The following is a 21056-nucleotide window of genomic DNA, read 5'->3' on the forward strand; positions in this document are numbered from 1 at the left end:
ACCATAGTAACTGGTATATCATCCATTTGCACAGATTCCAACCATTGAAAGACTTAGTATAGTTGAAGACTTACAGTCATTAGAAAACATGACTGCACATCATAATGGGAGCTACACTTTCCATCTTAAACATCTAAAAACATTATTTGGGAATGTCCAGTAAAAGCACCAATTTTGAATATAAGGCCTTAAAATGCCTAATAAGGTCTAACAAATCTATTAATGTTATTATTATTCAAACCATGCATGAACTTCAGTCTTGCTTTGAAATGTTTCCATTTTTGAGGATAACTTAACAACAAAACGGAACAAAAGTAGACTACCTGTGCTGCCCGGTCAGATTTAATCACGCACCACCAGGCTGTGTGTGGTGTGTGCGCAGCAGCGGTGTGTTGTGACGGCTTAGCGTAGCAGCGGAGAAAGCTTAACAAAAGCCCACAGCAAAGCCGAATGACTTATGGTAAAGGACAAGTTTTACGATTTGTGGCTCCAGAACGATCAATTTAATGCACGCTTGAAGCCGGTGGATGGAACGTATAAAGTGTTCAGGACCCGGATGTGGAGCCATCGAGGAGGGAAGCGTTTGTAAACATTGCGGTGAAAGTGAATGGAGTGATAATGTAAAAGTCAAAAATCCGGGATAAATCTGTGTCAAAAGATAGTGAAACGCCACAAACACTTGCACAATCATACAAGGATCAACTTAACCCACCAAAGGAGTGTTATGTGGGTAATATGAGATGTTTACTAGTGAAATCATACTATTACATACAGTAAGTATACTTTCTCTGTGGTAGTAGTGTACTCACAGCAGTAAAACTATTAAAAAACATAATTCTCTTATATTATTTCTATTAGAGATGTCCGATAATATCGGACTGTCGATATTATCGGCCGAAAAATGCTTTAAAATGTAATATCGGAAATTATCGGTGTCGGTTTCAAAAAGTAACATTTATGACTTTTTAAAACGCCGCTGTACAGAGTGGTACACGGACGTAGGAAGAAGTACAGAGCAGTTGCGTCTCTCAGTCATACTTGCCAATACTCCCGAATTTCAGTGCCCCTCCCGAAAATCTCCCGGAGCAACCATTCTCCCGATTTTCTCCCGATTTCCACCCAGAAAACAATATTGGGGGTGTGCCTTAAAGGCACTGAATTTGATCACATAATTTCCACGGGTTTTTACACACACAAGTGAACACAAAGCATACTTGGTCAACAGCCATACAGGTCACACTGAGGGTGGCCGTATGAACAACTTTAATACTGTTACAAATATGCGCCACACTGTGAACCCAAACCAACAAACACATTTTGGGAGAACATCCGCACCGTAACACAACATAAACACAACAGAACAAATACCCAGAACCCCTTGCAGCACTAAGTCTGCTGGGACGCTCGAATATACACCCCCCGCTACGCCCTAACCCTCAAAATCAATTGATATACTTAAAAATTCATTCTGGCCCTCTGATTTCCCTTTTTGTCTTTGTACTTTTTTTGTCCGTATGGAAGTGAAAAGGCCTTAAATTATATTCATTATGGTCTTAAAAAAAGTCTCGTTGAAACCCGCAGAGACCCTAGTACAAACATGAGAGAGGAGACTCGGACTATACACCCGAATGAGACTTTAGTTAAATGCTTGGAAGTTTTAAACAAATAATTGTGTATTCCATTAAATCATTTAAAAAAAAATCCTGTATGATCTTCTGACAAGTAAATAGCATTTGTGTCCAAATATTGGGTTCTTTTGTCGTGGCTAATTTCTTTCCTATATCTGTTTTGGGTAACTTTCACCCAGATATATAACATTGGGAAGGACACGACATGAGAAGTCAAGTCACCCGGAACATTGGACAGTTACATAAGTTGTTATGAAAGAAATCATGTCATCATGGAGTGTATAAATAAGAAGGGAAGACCAAGCCTGTTGTGCGCTCTTTTTAATTCCTTCACGAGGGTTCACCATCTTTCGTCTCATGAGGCACTGTCTGTTTTCATTAGATTCAATCCAACTTTGTAATATCTGATTGTGAGTAATTAAAACTGTTGTAACAAACTCTCTATTGTTCCTGTTTAAGATTCGGCCTTTCCGACCACATAAAATTGGCGTCACGAACAGGATGAGGCCCTGGGTTAAATCCCAGACATTTCTACCACACTTTATTTTGAAGGGGGCTTAAATTGATTTCAGTCTACATTTAAAACATAATAATAATACCACCTTAACATTTGACAACCAAACAATTAAACAAGGCGACTCAGTAAAAAATCTGGGTATATCTTCGACCCAACTCTCTCGTTTGAGTCACACATCAAGAGTGTTACTAAAACGGCCTTCTTTCATCGCCGTATTATCGTTAAAATCCGTTCCATTTTGTCCACTAGCGACGCTGAGATCATTATCCATGCGTTTGTTACGTCTCATCTCGATTACTGTAACCTATTATTTTCGGGTCTCCCCATGTCTAGCATTAAAGGATTAAATTGGTACAAAATGCGGCTGCTAGACTTTTGACAAGAACAAGAAAGTTTGATCATATTACGCCTATACTATATATACATATATATATATATATATATATATATATATATATATATATATATATATATATATGTATATATATATATATATATATATATATATATATATATATATATATATATATATATATATATATACTGGCTCACCTGCACTGGCTTCCTGTGCACTAAAGATGTGACTTTAAGGTTTTACTACTTACGTATAAAATACTACACAGTCTAGCTCCATCCTATCTTGCCGATTGTATTGTACCATATGTCCCGGCAAGAAATCTGCGTTCAAAGAACTCCAGCTTATTAGTGATTCCCAGAGCCCCAAAAAAGTCTGCGGGCTATAGAGCGTTTTCATTTCGGGCTCCAGTACTCTGGAAAGCCCTCCCGGTAACAGTTCCAGATGCCACCTCAGTAGAAGCATTCAAGTCTCATCTTAAAACTCATTTGTATACTCTAGCCTTTAAATAGACCCCCCTTTTAGACCAGTTGATCTGCCGTTTCTTTTCTTCTATGCCCCCATCTCCGGTGGCCATGGTTGAAGTGCTGGCTGTCCAGAGTCGGGACCAGGGGTGGACCACTCGCCTGTGCATCGGTTGGGGACATCTCTGCACTGCTGATCTGTCTCAGCTCGGGATGGTCTCCTGCTGGCCCCACTATGGACTGGACTGTCACTATTATGTTAGATCCACTATGGACTGGACTCTCACAATTATGTTGGATCCATTATGGACTGGACTTCCACAATATTATGTTAGATCCACTATGGACTGGACTCTCACTATTATGTTAGATCCACTATGGACTGGACTCTCACTATTATGTTAGACCCACTATGGACTGGACTCTTACTATTATGTTAGATCTACTATGGACTGGACTCTCACCATGATGTTAGATCCACTATGGACTGGATTCTCATTATGATGTTAGATCCACTATGGACTGGACTCTCACTATTATGTTAGATCCACTATGGACTGGACTCTCATTATTATGTTAGATCCACTATGGACTGGACTCTCACTATTATGTTAGATCCACTATGGACTGGACTCTTACTATTATGTTCGATCCACTATGGACTGGACTCTTACTATTATGTTAGATCCACTATGGACTGGACTCTCACTATTATGTTAGATCCACTATGGACTGGACTCTTACTATTATGTTCGATCCACTATGGACTGGACTCTTACTATTATGTTAGATCCACTAATGACTGGACTCTCACTACTATGTTAAATCCACTATGGACTGGATTCTCACTATTATGTTAGATCCACTATGGACTGGACTCTCACTATTATGTTAGATCCACTATGGACTGGACTCTTTCTATTATGTTAGATCCACAATGGACTGGACTCTCACTATTATGTTAGATCCACAATGGACTGGACTCTCACTATTATGTTAGATCCACAATGGACTGGACTCTCATTATTATGTTAGATTCACTATGGCCTGGATTCTCACTATTATGCTATACCCACTCTACATCCATTGCACCGGTCTCTCTAAGATTTCTCATTGTCATCCCAGTGGGTTGAGTTTTTCCTTGCCCTGATGTGGGATCTGAACCGAGGATGTCGTTGTGGCTCGTGCAGCCCTTTGAGACACTTGTGATTTAGGGCTGTACAAACAAACATTGACTGATAAACCCGAAAAGACAGAAATAATTTTAAGTCCTTTTTAAAGTTGATTTAAATCATGCACGCAGGTAATTTACTGCGATGAATTAGAATGCAGAAAGATAATCAAACTGATGAAAAGTGTGACTAATCGTACTAACAACATAAATCTACTATCCAATGACAATAAGTCCTCACACAGGCGTGTGGAAACACACTTAAGTTCACTTCCCTGTCAACATGTCCAATTGTGTTCATAAGTGTGAAGATTTATCCTCTTCCACCCTTTTGTGATGACGTCACCCCTTCCTGCCACTTGAGGATTTCCATTAGGTTCAGGTATGGAGGAGACGTACTCGGCCACTCCATCACCTTCACCTTCCTCAGCAAGGCACTTGATCATCTTGCATGTGTGTTTGGACTGGGGGGGAAAGAAAAAAACTGCCATGCCGCCCAATTTCTGCTCCACAATGTCACAGTACATGTTGCCGCTCATATTTCTCTTCAATTAAGTGCAGTTGCCGGCAGCACACGTGCAGCCACCGCCGGGCCGGCATGATTGACTTGTCGGCACGGCACAATCATTTTGCTGCTCAGTTGTGTTGACATCTTTGTTGAGACTATAATGTCTGTGTTGACACATTTTCAGTAGATAGTAAATCTATACAAGCTGTACACTGACTACTCGAAATTGCATTGAAGTTCCTTGTCGCTTGACAGACCAAAACACTTTAGGGCACAGGTGGAAGAGTAAAGGCCCGGGAGCCAGATCTGGCCCGCCATATCATTTAATATCTGCCATTTCATTTAAAATGGCCCGCCAAGTCATTTAATATTGCTCACTGATCATTTAATGTGGCCCGCTAATCATTGAATGTAGCTCGCCAATCATCTAAAATGGCCCACCACATCATTTAACACGGCTCGCTAATCATTGAATGTCATTCGCTGATCATTTAAAGTGGCCCGCCACGTCATTGAAGTGACCCGCCACATCATTTCAGTTTGCGGATCATTTCAGCGTACCCACCGATCATTTATGGTGGCCCGCCACGACATTTTAATATGTCTCGCCCATCATTGAATGTTGCTCGCCGATCATTTAAAGTGGCTCACCACATAATTTAACGTGGTCGGCTACATTTATAATATGGCCCTTTATATCAAGCAAAATGGTTTGCGGATCATTTCAGCGTACCCACTGATCATTTACGGTGGCCCGCCACAACATTTTAATATGTCTCGCCCATCATTGAAAGTTGCTCGCCGATCATTTAAAGTGGCCCGCCAAATCATTTAAGTAGCTCGCCACGTTATTTAAGTGACTTGCCACATAATTTATTGTGGTCGGCTCCATCATTAATTCGGCCCTTCATATCATGTTAAATGGTTTGCGGATCATTTCAGTGTACCCACCGATCATTTACCGTGGCCAGCCACGTCATTGAAGTGACCCGCCACATCATTTTAGTTTGCGGATCATTTCAGTGTACCCACCGATCATTTACGGTGGCCCGCCACGACATTTTAATATGTCTCACCCATCATTGAATGTTGCTCGCCGATCATTTAAAGTGGCTCACCACATAATTTAATGTGGTCGGCTACATTTATAATGTGGCCCTTCATATCAAGCAAAATGGTTTGCGGATCATTTCAGTGTACCCGCTGATCATTTACGGTGGCCCGCCACGACATTTTAAAATGTCTCGCCCATCATTGAATGTTGCTCGCCGATCACTTAAAGTGGTCTGCCACATCATTTAAGTGGCTCACCACATAATTTAACGTGGTCAGCTACATCATTATAGTGGCCCTTCATATCATGCAAAATGGTTTGCGGATCAATTCAGCGTACCCACCGATCATTTACTGTGGCCCGCCACAACATTTTAATATGTCTCGCCCGTCATTAAATGTTGCTCGCCGATCATTTAAAGTGGCCTGCCACGTCATTTTAAGTGGCTTGCCACACATTAGTTGGCCCATCCTATCATGTAAAATGATCCGCTGATCATTTAAGCGGACCGACACATCTTTTAATATAATTTATTGTGACTCACCGGTCATTTAAATTGGCCAGCCACAACATTTTAGTATGTCGCGCCGATCATTGAATGTTGCTTGCCTATCATTTAATGTTGCTCGCCTATCATTTAATGTGGCCCGCCACATCATTTCAGTGGCTCACCACATAATCTAATGTGGTTTGCTACATCATTAACAATGGTTTGCGGATCATTTCAGCGTACGCACCGATCTTTCACAGTGGGCCGCCACAACATTTTAATATGTCTCGCCACATCATTAGAGTGGCCCGTCTTATCATGTAAAATGATCCGCTGATCATTTAAGCGGACCGCTACATGTTTAATATCTGCCACATCATTTATTGTGACTCATCAGTGATTTAATGTGGCCTGCCACAGCAATTTAGTATGTCTCGCTGATCATTGAATGTTGCTCGCCTGTCATTTAAAGTGGTCAGCCACTTCATTGACGTGACCCGGCACATCATTTAAGTGGCTCGCCACATCATTAAAGTGGGCCATCATATCATGTAAAATGGCTCATCATTTAGTATCTGCCACCTCATTTAATGTCCCACGCCGATCATTTAAAGTGGCCCGCCACATCATTGAAGTGGTCCGCCACATCATTTAAAGTAACTATCATTTAATTAAAGTGGCCACCCACGTCATATAGGTCGGCCTGCCACACCATTTCATGCAATAGGCTGAAATTAAACAAAGAGCTGCTGTATAAATATAATGTTTTCTTTTGGTTTGGACAGAAAAAAGTATGCCTGCAATTGCATATGCCCTACACTTAAATATCTAATCATGCAACAAGATGTCCTAAGCATTTTTTTTTTTGGTTTATACATTTAAATACTTCGATATCTGCTTGTCACGTTGACTCACAATTTCAAAGTAAGTTATCCACCAATCTGGTCAATCATTAAAAAAGGTTTCCTATGCAAATTGTGTAGTAAGGCTATTTTACGTTGTCATTTATATATATATATATATATATATATATATATATATACTTTTACTTTTGTATGTATGTATGTATATATATATGTATGTATGTATATATATATGTATATATGTATACATATATATACATATATGTATATATGTATACATACATATATATATATATATATATATATATACATACATGTATATATACATACATATATACATACCTACATACAAACACATATATATATATATACATACATATACACACACACACACACACGCGCACGTTAAGTCACGAAAAAACACAGAGGCTATTTCATCCCTACAAGCCTATTTTGCAGGTTTCCCTGCTCTTCAGGGAATTTTCAAATTTCCCTGCTGACGAGCAGGGAAACCTGCAAAACAGACTTGTCGGTATGAAATAGCCTCTCTGTTTTTTCCTGACCTAACGTATATTCCGCTCTACCCCGGTATTGAGCACCGTATAACGGATAATCCACAGAAACCTCCAATATGTTGACCTGCTCAGTGGTCTAGTGGTTAGGGTGTCCGCCTTGAGATCGGTAGGTCGTGAGTTCAAACTCCGGCCGAGTCATACCAAAGACTATAAAAATGGCACCCATTACCTCCCTGCTTGGCACTCAGCATCAAGCGTTGGAATAGGGGGTTAAATCACCATAAATGATTCCCGGGTACTACCACCGCTGCTGCTCACTGCTCCCCTCACCTCCCAGGGGGTAATTAAGGGGGATGGGTCAAATGCAGAAAATAATTTCGCCACACCTAGTGTGTGTGTGACAATCATGGGTACTATAACTTTATAACTTATACAGTATATATATATTAGGGCTGGGCAACGATTAAACATTTTAATCGAAGTTAATCGCACTATTTCTCCGATTAATCGCGATTAACTGCATTGTATACGCAAAGCCCAATAATGAATTCAAAAGTAGTGTGTAATGCACCTTTATTGGAATATTCTCCCACATGAACAAAAGCGCCAAAACATTTGTTGTGTAAACACAATTTAAATTAGTACTTGTTAAACATCCATCCATCCATCCATTTTCTACCGCTTATTCCCTTTTCGGGGTCGCGGGGGGCGCTGGCGCCTATTTCAGCTACAATCGGGCGGAAGGCAGGGTACACCCTGGACAAGTCACCGACTCATCGCAGGGCCAACATAGCATATTTTATAAAAATCAACTCAAAAAATGTAAATACAAAAATTTAAGCTTATTGCCACTGCCAGGGTATTTAAGTTATCCTGTTTGTTATGGAAAATAAATATAATCTACATACAAATCTCTGAGCCACAATCATAACATCTGAACAGGCAATTTCTGAGGTAACAGCAGAAACATTTTTTTATCAGGGATCTTATGTTTAAAAAAACTATATTATAGGTAGTGGGCTGTTTTAGGGAATTTTTGAACAAATTATCTGTAGTAGAAATATTAATAATGTGTTTATTCTGCGTAGTGCACTTAAGATAATTATAACCATATCTAGGAATTGATATGATGGGAATTTTCCGATTGTTTGCTTGGTGCTTTGATAAACTGAACGCATATACATGGTACTATATTGTGATGTTATGACAACTACCCTACCCAGCATGCAACAGGAGTGACGCGCATGCGCGGTAGCCCGGTATAGGTTGTGTCGCCATGACGGCATCTTGTATGTTGTGATATGCACGCTCTGAAAGTAAACGTTAAGAACTCAGCCAACACTCCTCGTCTGCATTATTGATAAATAGACAGACAACACATATACTCCGCTGCTTCACAGGCCGCTGGATGTAGCCGGCAAAGTATTCCCATGCTAGTTAGCCGGTCTAGCAAGCACGCGTCATTCAGTCCAAAACGGCCCGATCTATCCACATTCAGAATGGTCTGGCGGTCGTAATTGATCCCGGAGTGACCACGCTGTAAGCCAGCCATGAAATTTGCAGAATTGTCCGGTATTTTTGCCAAATGTTCCATCTTTACCAAGAGCCCCTCGACAACGAAGCCCATCCGGGCGACGCCATCTTTTTAAGAAAAGGCGTTAACAAAATAAAAGCATGTAAACAACATACGCAAAGGTGCGATAAAATAATTGTCGGCGTTAATAGATTGATGAGTTAACGCATAATTAACGCATTAATTTGCCCACCCCTAATATATATATATATATATATATATATATATATATATATATATATATATATATATATATATATATTTATTTATATAAATATACCTTTACTTTTGTATGTATGTATGTATGTATATATATGTGTATATATGTATATATATATGTATACATATATATATATATATTTACATACATGTATATATACATACATATATATATACATACATACATACATATATACATACCTACATACAAACACACATATATATACATACATATACACACACACACACACAAGCACGTCTGTTTTTTCCTGACCTAACGTATATTCCGCTGTACCCCGGTATTGAGCACCGTATAACGGATAATCTACAGAAACCTCCAATATGTTGACCTGCTCAGTGGTCTAGTGGTTAGGGTGTCCGCCTTGAGATCGGTAGGTCGTGAGTTCAAACCCCGGCCGAGTCATACCAAAGACTATAAAAATGGCACCCATTACCTCCCTGCTTGGCACTCAGCATCAAGCGTTGGAATAGGGGGTTAAATCACCATAAATGATTCCCGGGCACTACCACCGCTGCTGCTCACTGCTCCCCTCACCTCCCAGGGGGTAATTAAGGGGGATGGGTCAAATGCAGAGAATAATTTTGCCACACCTAGTGTGTGTGTGACAATCATGGGTACTTTAACTTTATAAATTATACAGTATAAATAGATATATATTAACTATTACAAGCGGCCCTTTGAAGGCAGCCATAATGCAACGTGGCCCTCAGTAAAGACACATTTCACGCCTCTGCATTAGGGATAGAAGATAAATAATATCCCTTTGCTATCTTCCATACTGTTAGCGCTCCTCACCTTAATCTTGGGTCATCAGGTCTCCTCATCTCAATGGTGTGCAGAGGACCATTCAGGTTGACCACGTACAAAGTGATAAGCGGGTTCTCCTCGCCAGCCTGAAAAGTGAGGGGTTTTAGCCGAGTGGCGCCGTCATTTAAATAGTCCCGGGTGCAACCTTGGGGTAGTGGTACTCCTTCCCCGTGGGGTACGGCATGCCGGTAAACATGGGCAGCTCCATCTTGGGCACCAGGCTGTCGTTGATGGTCGCGTACGCCAACCTGGCGCCATCCGGAGACCACCAGTGGGCGACGTGGGAGCGGAAAATCTCTTCTGGAATAATAATCACAAACACGGCCGTTAAAAGATATGAAGACGGCAAACGAGGAACACATTTTAATTACATGGCTGCGGGCCAGCACGCTAACACTGTTGTCTGGCAGCCAACAAGATAGAAGATGTGTTTAATGGGCTTTAATTAGAAGTACATTTTGGTTTGTGGTCTCCCTCTCGCCCCTTGAGGGGATCTGTCGGTGCCAACATCGATAATTTGTGCACATAAACAGCTTTATTAAGAAGATGGCACAACTAGTGCCGAACTCCACCAAGGCTTAACGAAGTGACGCGGTCTCTCTTGATCATTCTCACTGATATTCACTTTTTTTTTTTGCAGCACCAGCGGAGGAGGTACAAACCCTGTTTTCATATGAGTTGGGAAATTGTGTTAGATGTAAATATAAACAGAATACAATGATTTGCAAATCCTTTTCAACCCATATTCGGTTGAATGCACTACAAAGACAAGATATTTAATGTTCAAACTCATAAACTTTATTTTTTTTTGCAAATAATAATTAACTTGGAATTTCATGGCTGCAACATGTGCCAAAGTAGTTGGGAAAGGGCATGTTCACCACTGTGTTACATCACATTTTCTTTTAACAACACTCAATAAACATTTGGGAACTGAGGAAACTAATTGTTGAAGCTTTGAAAGTGGAATTCTTTTCCATTCTTTTTTTAGTCTTCAGTCGTTCAACAATCCGGGGTCTCCGTTGTCGTATTTTACTCTTCATAATGCGCCACGCATTTTCGATGGGAGACAGGTCTGGACTGCAAGCGGGCCAGGAAAGTACCCGCACTCTTTTTTTACGAAGCCACGCTGTTGTAACACGTGCTGAATGTGGCTTGGCATTGTCTTGCTGAAATAAGCAGGGGCGTCCATGAAAAAGACAGCGCTTAGATGGCAGCTTATGTTGTTCCAAAACCTGTATGTACCTTTCAGCATTAATGGTGCCTTCACAGATGTGTAAGTTACCCATGCCTTGGGCACTAATGCACCCCCATACCATCACAGATGCTGGCTTTTGAATTGTGCGTCGATAACAGTCTGGATGGTACGCTTCCCCTTTGGTCCGGATGACACAATGTCGAATATTTCCAAAAACAACATGCATCAGTCCATCTTAGATGATCTCGGGCCCAGAGAAGCCGACAGCGTTTCTGGATGTTGTTGATAAATGGCTTTCGCTTTGCATAGTAGAGCTTTAACTTGCACTTACAGATGTAGCGACGAATTGTATTTAGTGACAGTGGTTTTCTGAAGTGTTCCTGAGCCCATGTGGTGATATCCTTTAGAGATTGATGTCGGTTTTTGATACAGTGCCGCCTGAGGATCGAAGGTCACGGTCATTCAATGTTGGTTTCCGGCCATGCCGCTTACGTGGAGTGATTTCTCCAGATTCTCTGAACCTATTGATGATATTATGGACCGTAGATGTTGAAATCCCTAAATGTCTTGCGATTGAACTTTGAGAAACGTTGTTCTTAAACTGTTTGACTATTTGCTCACGCAGCTGTGGACAAAAGGGTGTACCTCGCCCCATCCTTTCTTGTGAAAGACTGAACATTTTTTGGGAAGCTGTTTTTATACCCAATCATGGCACCCACCTGTTCCCAATTAGCCTGCAGACCTGTGGGATGTTCCAAATATGTGTTTGATGAGCATTCCTCAACTTTATCAGTATTTATTGCCACCTTTCCCAACTTCTTTGTCACATGTTGCTGGCATCAAATTCTAAAGTTAATGATTATTCGCAAAAAAAAGTTTATGAGTTTGTAGCATATTCAATTGAATATGGGTTGAAAATGATTTGCAAATCATTGTATTCCGTTCATCTAACATAATTTCCCAACTCGTATGGAAACGGGGTTTGTACATTCGCCACAGACAATTGGCGCTTTGCTGAAGGATCCTTCAGCTCGCAGATGCATGACCCTGATGACTGCTAATGGGTGAGCTCCACCACGCCGATGCACACTTAAAACGCTAATGGCTGCTCTGATTCATGGAACGAAAGCCACGAATGTTCACACTTGAGGGTCAGTACTGCGGGCTGTCGGTTAAGTACTCTGGTTCAGAGTAAAATTAAAAGAGTGCACACATTTGTGCAAGGGTGTCAAACTCATCCGGGAGGACGCATCCAGCTCAATCCGACCTCAAGGGGGCCAGACCAGTAAATTCATCGCAAAAATGACATCGAAGTAATAATAAGTCCACTTTTTTCTTTGTATTATTTACTGCAAAAAAGAATGATAAAATTCTACGTATCAAATCAATTATTCTTTTACAAATTATATTATGACAGCCAAAGTACAAACCCCGTTTCCATATGAGTTGGGAAATTGTGTTAGATGTAAATATAAACGGAATACAATGATTTGCAAATCATTTTCAACCCATATTCAGTTGAATGCACTACAAAGACAAAATACTTCATGTCCAAACTCATAACAGTTTTTTTTTTACGCAAATAATAATTAACTTAGAATTTCATGGCTGCAACACGCGCCAAAGTAGTTGGGAAAGGGCAGGTTCACCATTGTGTTACATCACCTTTTCTTTTAACAACACTCAATAAACGTTTGGGAACTGAGGAAACTAATTGTTGAAGCTTTGAAAGTGGAATTCTTTCCCATTCTTGTTTTATTTGTATTTTAAATAAAAGTATGTGCAATTTCAACAACACTATCCCTCAGTTCAACATTTATTTCAGTTATGCCTTAGCACAGTGTGGAACAATTAACAAAACATTTACATTTGTCCCTGAAACATGGCATCAAATCTGTACATGTAACAAAAACCTCACATGCATAACTTGTATAGCATTTATAAGAACTAATATAATACTCAATCAAACTCTTTGGTAGTTATTCTGTTGCTGATTAACACTGACTTTCACTGCAACTATTACAACAATTATTGATTTCGCAGCTATTTTGTTTTAAAGACCAAAAGAACAGATGCATGAAGACAGGACTCGAGAACATATTACGCAACCTAACTCAAATATGATGGACCAAAATTCTATTTGCTGGGTTAAATACAGTGGAACCTCAACTTACTAATTCAATTGGTTCTTGAACATGTTCATAAACCGAAAAGTTTGTACAGTGAAACAGAGTTGTCCATAAGAAACATTGTAAATATCAATAATTGTTTGGAGCCTTGATAAAAGTATATTTTTGTTAGTAAAAAAAAAAGCACACTTTGTAGGCAGTAAAGCGCGTACAAATAATTCATAGCAGTTCACTTTTTTCACATGTTATAGTCTTTTTCTATCCATCCATCCATTTTTTACCATCTGTCCCGGAAGGCGGCGTACAACCTGGACAAGTCGCTACCTCACCACAGAGCCAACACAGATAGACAGACAACATTCACACTCACATTCACACACTAGGGACCATTTAGTGTTGCCAATCAACCTATCCCCAGGTGCATGTTCCAAAATGGAATGATTCCAACTATGTCCTCAAAATTTATACACACAATACCCCATAATGACAATGTGAAAAGTGTTTTGTTTTTTTTACCATCCATCCATCCATCCATCCATCCATCTCTACCGCTTATTCCCTATTGGCTTTTTTTTAACAAAATATCTTAGGGTGTGGCGGACTGGTACTTTTCAGAGGCAGTATGGTACCGAACATGATTCGCGGTAATATACTTATACCCGTTAGAGATGCGTGGATAGGCAATTATATCATCCGCAACCGCATCACCAAAGTCGTCATCCACCCGAACCAACATTTTATCAGAATCGCACCCGCCCGCTGAAATACATCAGAGGTCGGCCACCTTTACCACTCACAGAGCTATTTAAACCCGTTTCACAGAGTAATGAAGACAATTGGAGCCGCTAACGTTCTCGCCATATCCAATTGGCGTTCATCCTGATGACAAGAATATGGACGTGCTGTGAAGCCATTGCCTTTGACACCTTCAACAACATGTACAAACCGATTATTAGTCTGGCGACATGTTGTGTGCAGCTTCCGCAATCACCCGTACAAGATTGAACGGCGTACTGGGTGACACAGATTACACTGATGGTTGTGATATAAACAACTTTAACACTTACTAAAATGCGCCACGCTGTGAAACTACACCAAACAAGATTTACAAACACATTTCGGGAGAACATCCTCACAGTAACACAACATAAACGCAACACAACAAATACCCAGAATCCTTTGTATCCGTGACACTTCCTGAATATATTTTACACCCCCGCGCCCCCAACCCCCGCCCACCTTACCGACGCACGGGGGGGGGGGGGGGGGGGGCGCGGGGGTGTAAAATATATTCAGGAAGTGTCACGGATACAAAGGATTCTGGGTATTTGTTGTGTTGCGTTTATGTTGTGTTACTGGGAGGATGTTCTCCCGAAATGTGTTTGTCAATCTTGTTTGGTGTGGCTTCACAGCGTGGCGCATATTACTAAGAGTGTTAAAATTGTTTATATCACAACCATTAGTGTACTCTGTGTCACCCAGTATGCCTTGCAGTCGTGTGTGTGTGTCTGCGGAGACCACACACAACATGTTGCTGGACTGACAAGCAGATCGTACATGTTGTAGTAGGCGACAAAGCCAATGGCTTCACAGCACGCCCTAATACTTATTATCTGGGTGACTGCCGGCAGTCATTCTAGAGAATATTAGCGTCTCCTATAGTCTTCTTCGCTTTGTGACACGGGTCTTAAATGGCTCTTTGAATGGTAAAGGATACAGATCCCAGAACCATGTATGTCAAATATTTCCGGATGGTTCAACCGCGACCCGCCCGAATCTAATTAAAATCTATTTTTTCGTCATGTCACCCGCCCAAACCGCGCATCTCTAATACCCGTATACCGTACAAGCCTACTAGTTACTATGGTAATCTACGTCACAGCAGCTCAGACCAGGCACCAAGCAGTGTGGGTGGGGAGCGTTTCCACAGAGTGTTTCCAGAGCCTGAAATGTGGGTGTCAGACAGATGCAGAAGGAGATTTTTAAAAGAAAGTTCTAAAGTTTAGTGACTTATCAGATACATCAGATTTTAAATGTCCATATTTCGCTGTATGTTGCATTTTTGTTGCATTTTGCTTGATGGTAAAATATGTCGATGGAGAAGGGGTGTGACGTTCGTATGTTGCCAATATTCAGGGTTTTATCGTTTATAGAAAAATTAAAAATTCCATTCCGTTTTTAAGGCATAACATTTTTAACATTCAATCAGACTTTATTGTGGGGTTTTGTATTAGTTTTCCCCAAAAATAGACACCCCGGCCCCCCAGAAACATTTTTTTCTCTAAATTTGGCCCTCGAATCAAAATTGCTATTGCGACATCCAGTGGACACATTTAGAACAGCAGCTTCTTTCGTTCAAAAATTTCAGGTTCATTTTTATACTTCGCAAACTCATGGGCCTGATCCGCGATGTGACAGGCAGACGGAGAGAGCAGAGCACTTCTAACACACTTTCTCTTTCATATCCAGCATGCCCATACTTACCAACCTTCAGACATCCGATTTCAGGGGGTGGAGGTTGGGGGGCGTGGTCGGGCGTTGTTGGGGGCGTGGTTAAGAGGGGAGGAGTATATTTACAGCTATCCATTCATCCATTTGCTACCGCTTATTCCCTTTGGGGTCGCGGGGTCCGCTGGTGCCTATCTCAGCTACAATCGGGCGGAAGGCGGGGTATACCCTGGACGAGTCGCCACCTCATCGCAGTATGTGTAGAAATCTTTATTTATAATTGAATCACTTGTTTATTTTTCAACAAGTTTTTAGTTATTTTTATATCTTTTTTTCCAAATAGTTCAAGAAAGACCACTACAAATGAGCAATATTTTGCACTGTTATACAATTTAATAAATCAGGAACTGATGACATAGTGCTTTATTTTACTTCTTTATCTTTTTTTTTTCAACCAAAAATGCTTTGCTCTGATTAGGGGGTACTTGAATTAAAAAAATGTTCATATCTGAAAAAAGGTTGCGAACCACTGCTCTAAAAGCCGTAGATGTTATTGTCACACAAGCATGCACAGTAGATGGCAGTATTGTCCTGTTTAAGAGTGTCACAACATTGCTGTTCACGGCAGACGAAAACGTGACTGCTGTTGTTGTGTGTTGTTGCTGCGCTGGGAGGACGTTAACAATAACAATAAACCCACATAAGAAACCGAGAACTCGCCCTCGATCATTCTACAGTTATAAAGTCATTGGGCCGGCACTCTGTTTATGTCGTGGGAAAGCGGACGTGAAAACAGGTTGTCGACAAGTCACTCGGGTCCGCATGGAGCTGGAGGGAGCGTGGCCTCCAGTTCCGCCTGAATTTCGGGAGATTTTCGGGAGAAAATTTGTCCCAGGAGATTTTCGGGAGAGGCGCTGAATTTCGGGAGACTCCCGAAAAATCCGGGAGGGTTGGCAAGTATGAGCATGCCTTTCTGCTGTCCTTTTTACACTGGAAGGTGGAGCATTTACATTTGAGCTCAAGTGAACCAAAACTGCCCCACAGTTCACTCGCAAACAGACCAAGACCTCTCTCTCTCAAGTTGCCTCGGGCAGCTCGTTTGGTACAATCCACGGTGGAGACGGTCACTTTCACACTTGACCAGAGAGCGAATCAAACAAGACAAGTTTAAAGGTGTGAGTGCTTGACATGTCACAAGCGCTGCCCAATTACTTTATAACGATAACACATGGAGAGCACTTTTTCAAAAACTCAAAAGACACTTTAAAGCAGGCCTTTTCATCCATCCATCCATCCATTTGTTACCGTTTTTTCCCTTTGGGGTTGCGGGGGGCGCTGGTGCCTATCTCAGCTACAATCGGGCGGAAGGTGGCGTACACCCTGGACAAGCCGCCACCTGATCGCAGGGCCAACACAGATAGACAGACAACATTCACACCCTATTCATCTCCCTATCTTGTATATTCCAGAAGAACCAGCACCATATACCGTAGACGTTAGATTTTGGTGTAGTTATCTTGTCAGTTTATATGGACATTCTGCAAAAAAATAAAAAGTAATTGTCACACATCATCACTAGACAGCACTCTAGTGTTTAAAAACGTGATTTTTTTTTTTTTTTTTACTGAACTTACGGGGACCGACGATGGAACCTCGAGGAACACTAACAAGTAGAGATGTCCGATAATGGCTTTTTTTTGCCGATATCCGATATTCCGAAATTGTCAAACTCTTAATTACCGATTCCAATATCAACCGATACCGATATATACAGTTGTGGAATTAACACATTTTGATGCCCCGCTGCATGCATTAAACCAGCGGTCCCCAACCACCGGGCTGCGGCTCGATTGGTACCTGGCCACAGAATAATTTTTTATTAATATTTTCATTTTATTTTATTAAATCAACATAAAGAACACAAGATACACTTACAATTAGTGCACCAACCCCAAAAAACACCTTTATTCATGACAACAACAACAACAAAAAAAGGATCTACCCCAACCCCCGCGCTGCGGGACTAATTATCAAGCGTTGACCGGTCCACAGCTACAAAAAGGTTGGGGACCACTGCATTAAAAAATGTAACAAGGTTTTCCAAAATAAATCAACTCAAGTTATGGAAAAAAAATGCCAACATGGCACTGCCATATTTATTATTGAAGTCACAAAGTGCTTTATTTTTTTTAACACGCTTCAAAACAGCAGCTTGGAATTTGGGACATGCTCTCCCTGAAAGAGCATGAGGAGGTTGAAGTGGGCGGGGTTGAGGCTAGATGGGGGGTGTATATTTTAGCGTCCCGGAAGAGTTAGTGCTGCAATGGATTACGGTTATTTTTTTCTGTTGTGTTTATGTTATATTACGGTGCGGATGTTCTCCCGAAATGTGCTTGTCATTCTTGTTTGGTGTAAGTTCACAGTGTGGCGCATATTTTTAACAATGTTAAAGTTTTTTATACGGCCACCCTCAGTTTGACCTGTATGGCTGTTGACCAAGTATGCCTTGCATTCACCCATGTGTGTGAAAAGCCGTAGGTATTATTTGATTGGGCCGGTGCGCAAAGGCGGTGCCTTTAAGGCACGGCCCCAATATTGTTGTCTGGGTGGAAATCGGGAGAAATTCCGGAGAATGGTTGCCCCGGGAGATTTTCGGGAGGGGCACTGAAATTCGGGTGTCTCCCGAGAAAATTTTGAGGGTTGGCAAGTACCGTATTTTTCGGACTATAAGTTGCAATATTAGTCCGGGGTGCGACTTATACTCAGGAGCGACTTATGTGTGAAATTATTTACACATTACCGTAAAATATCAAATAATATTATTTTGCTCATTCTTGTAAGAGACTAGACGTATAAGATTTCATGGGATTTATCGATTAGGAGTGACAGATTGTTTGGTAAACGTATAGCATGTTCTATATGTTATAGTTATTTGAATGACTCTTACCATAATATGTTAGGTTAACATACCAGGCACCTTCTCAGTTGGTTATTTATGCGTCATATAACGTACACTTATTCAGTCTGTTGTTCACTATTCTTTATTTATTTTAAATTGCCTTTCAAATGTCTATTCTTGGTGTTTGGTTTTATCAAATAAATTTCCCCCAAAAATGCGACTTATACTCTAGTGTGACATGTGTTTTTTTCCTTCTTTATTGTGCATTTTTGGCCGGTGCGGCTTATTGTCCGAAACATACCGTATGACTGGGAGATCCAAATTCTCTGTAGTGAAGTGAAGTGAAGTGAATTATATTTATATAGCGCTTTTTCTCTAGTGACTCAAAGCGCTTTACAGAGTGAAACCCAATATCTAAGTTACATTCAAACCAGTGTGGGTGGCACTGGGAGCAGGTGGGTAAAGTGTCTTGCCCAAGGACACGACGGCAGTGACTAGGATGGCGGAAGCGGGAATCGAACCTGCAACCCTCAAGTTGCTGGCACGGCCACTCTACCAACTGAGCTAAACCGCCTAATTGTTAGAAATCCTACTGTTTACATTACAAATTCTTCAGTGATGAGAGTATTTGGCGCGCACCATTTTATCCTCATTTCGGAAGTCCTTGAACGCACCGTAGTTTGTTTGCATGTACAACTTTCCTTGATGCTGCCTCAGAAAGACGTGTTTTATGCCACTCTTTCTTTGTTTCTAATTGTCCATCAAACGTCTTATGCTGTGCGTGAACCCACCAAGGTGAGCTTTGTTGATGTTATTGACTTGTGTGGAGTGCTAATCAGGCATATTTGGTCAGTGCATAACTGCAATCTAATCGATGCTAACATGCTATTTGTGCTACCTGTATGCACATAATGCATCATTTAGCTGCGCATTTTAGGTATACTGTACTTCTCCCTACGTCTGTGTACCACTCCATACAGCGGCGTTTTAAAAAGTCATAAATTTTACTTTCTGAAACTGATACCGATAATTTCCGATATTACATTTTAAAGCATTTATAATATCGGACATCTCTACTAACAAGTATAACTAAACATGACAACTGACTGCATCTGAAGTCAACAAGCTACAGCAACGCCCTAATTACCAAAATGTCATTACGTAAAAACTAATTCAACTACCAAAAAGGAGAGGACTTAAAGGGGGGCCTTGAGGAACGCCTCAGTTATGTAAATCACAAGTTTAGACCACAGTGTTCTATGTTTGCTGGCAAGGTTAACATGTCAATGCCAGCATCCACCAAAGTGTTTACAAGGTCCTCTTTACAACAGGAGCACTCCGCTGTTTTTAGGACTTTGCTGTTAAAATGTTTGTCTACCAAGTTTTGAACTGAACTCGGGGGTTGGAATAGTGTCATTACGGAGTTTGCCAGTTGAATAGCCCTGCTTTAAATGGTGAAAAACTAATCTGAGTGTAAAAAAAACAAATACAGGTAAAGTTCGATATAACACAGTCTGATATAAAGCAATGTTCTATAAAACGCGGTCCTGCTGTAGACTGAATTTTCGCCCATTTTTATTCCACCAGAGACAACTGCATTGTTTGTTAGCAAATGATCGACTATTGACCTGCAGGTAGGTAGTCACGTCATGTAGGGACACCATCCACCAAACATCGTATCGTCATCAACCCTCGTCGTTTGCCGGCAGTGGCGTAAAACGGACAAATCTTGTGAGTTCAAACCCCGGCCGAGTCATACCAAAGACTATACAAATGGGACCCATTACCTCCCTGCTTGGCACTCAGCATCAAAGGTTGGAATTGAAGGTTAAATGGTAATGGGTTGTACTTGTATAGCACTTTTATACCTTTTTTTAAGGAACTCCATTCACACACACATTCACACACTGATGGCAGGAGCTGCCATGCAAGGCGCTAACCAGGACCCATCAGGAGCAAGGGTGAAGTGTCTTGCTCAAGGACATAACGGACGTTACTAGGATGGTAGAAGGTGGGGATTGAACCAGTAACCCTCAGATTGCTGGCACAGCCACTCTCCCAACTTCGCCACGCCGTCCCATCTCACCAAAAAGCGACAATAGAGAGTTAATTTGTATTTCTAAACCCAATGTGCGCTGCTTTTCATGTTTTTTGGCTCACATTTTTTCTCACCTACAACTGCATAAAAACATGCGA

At 41.0% G+C, this 21056-nt stretch overlaps 1 protein-coding gene across 5 annotated transcripts in view; it reads right to left on the minus strand.

The window, feature by feature from the left end:
- The window catches only part of LOC133569305 (dipeptidyl aminopeptidase-like protein 6), a 468141-nt gene that overhangs the window by 39957 nt on the left and 407128 nt on the right, over positions 1-21056 (minus strand). For all 5 annotated transcript variants that reach the window (XM_061921539.1, XM_061921536.1, XM_061921538.1 and 2 more), the window contains 2 exons: positions 10332-10486; positions 10175-10272 (listed from right to left, as the gene is read on the minus strand). In XM_061921539.1, coding sequence (XP_061777523.1) covers positions 10175-10272; positions 10332-10486 — 253 coding nt within the window. The remainder of the gene's footprint in view (positions 1-10174; positions 10273-10331; positions 10487-21056) is intronic.

The sequence above is a fragment of the Nerophis ophidion genome, linkage group LG15, assembly GCF_033978795.1.
Source record: "Nerophis ophidion isolate RoL-2023_Sa linkage group LG15, RoL_Noph_v1.0, whole genome shotgun sequence".
NCBI lineage: Eukaryota > Metazoa > Chordata > Actinopteri > Syngnathiformes > Syngnathidae > Nerophis > Nerophis ophidion.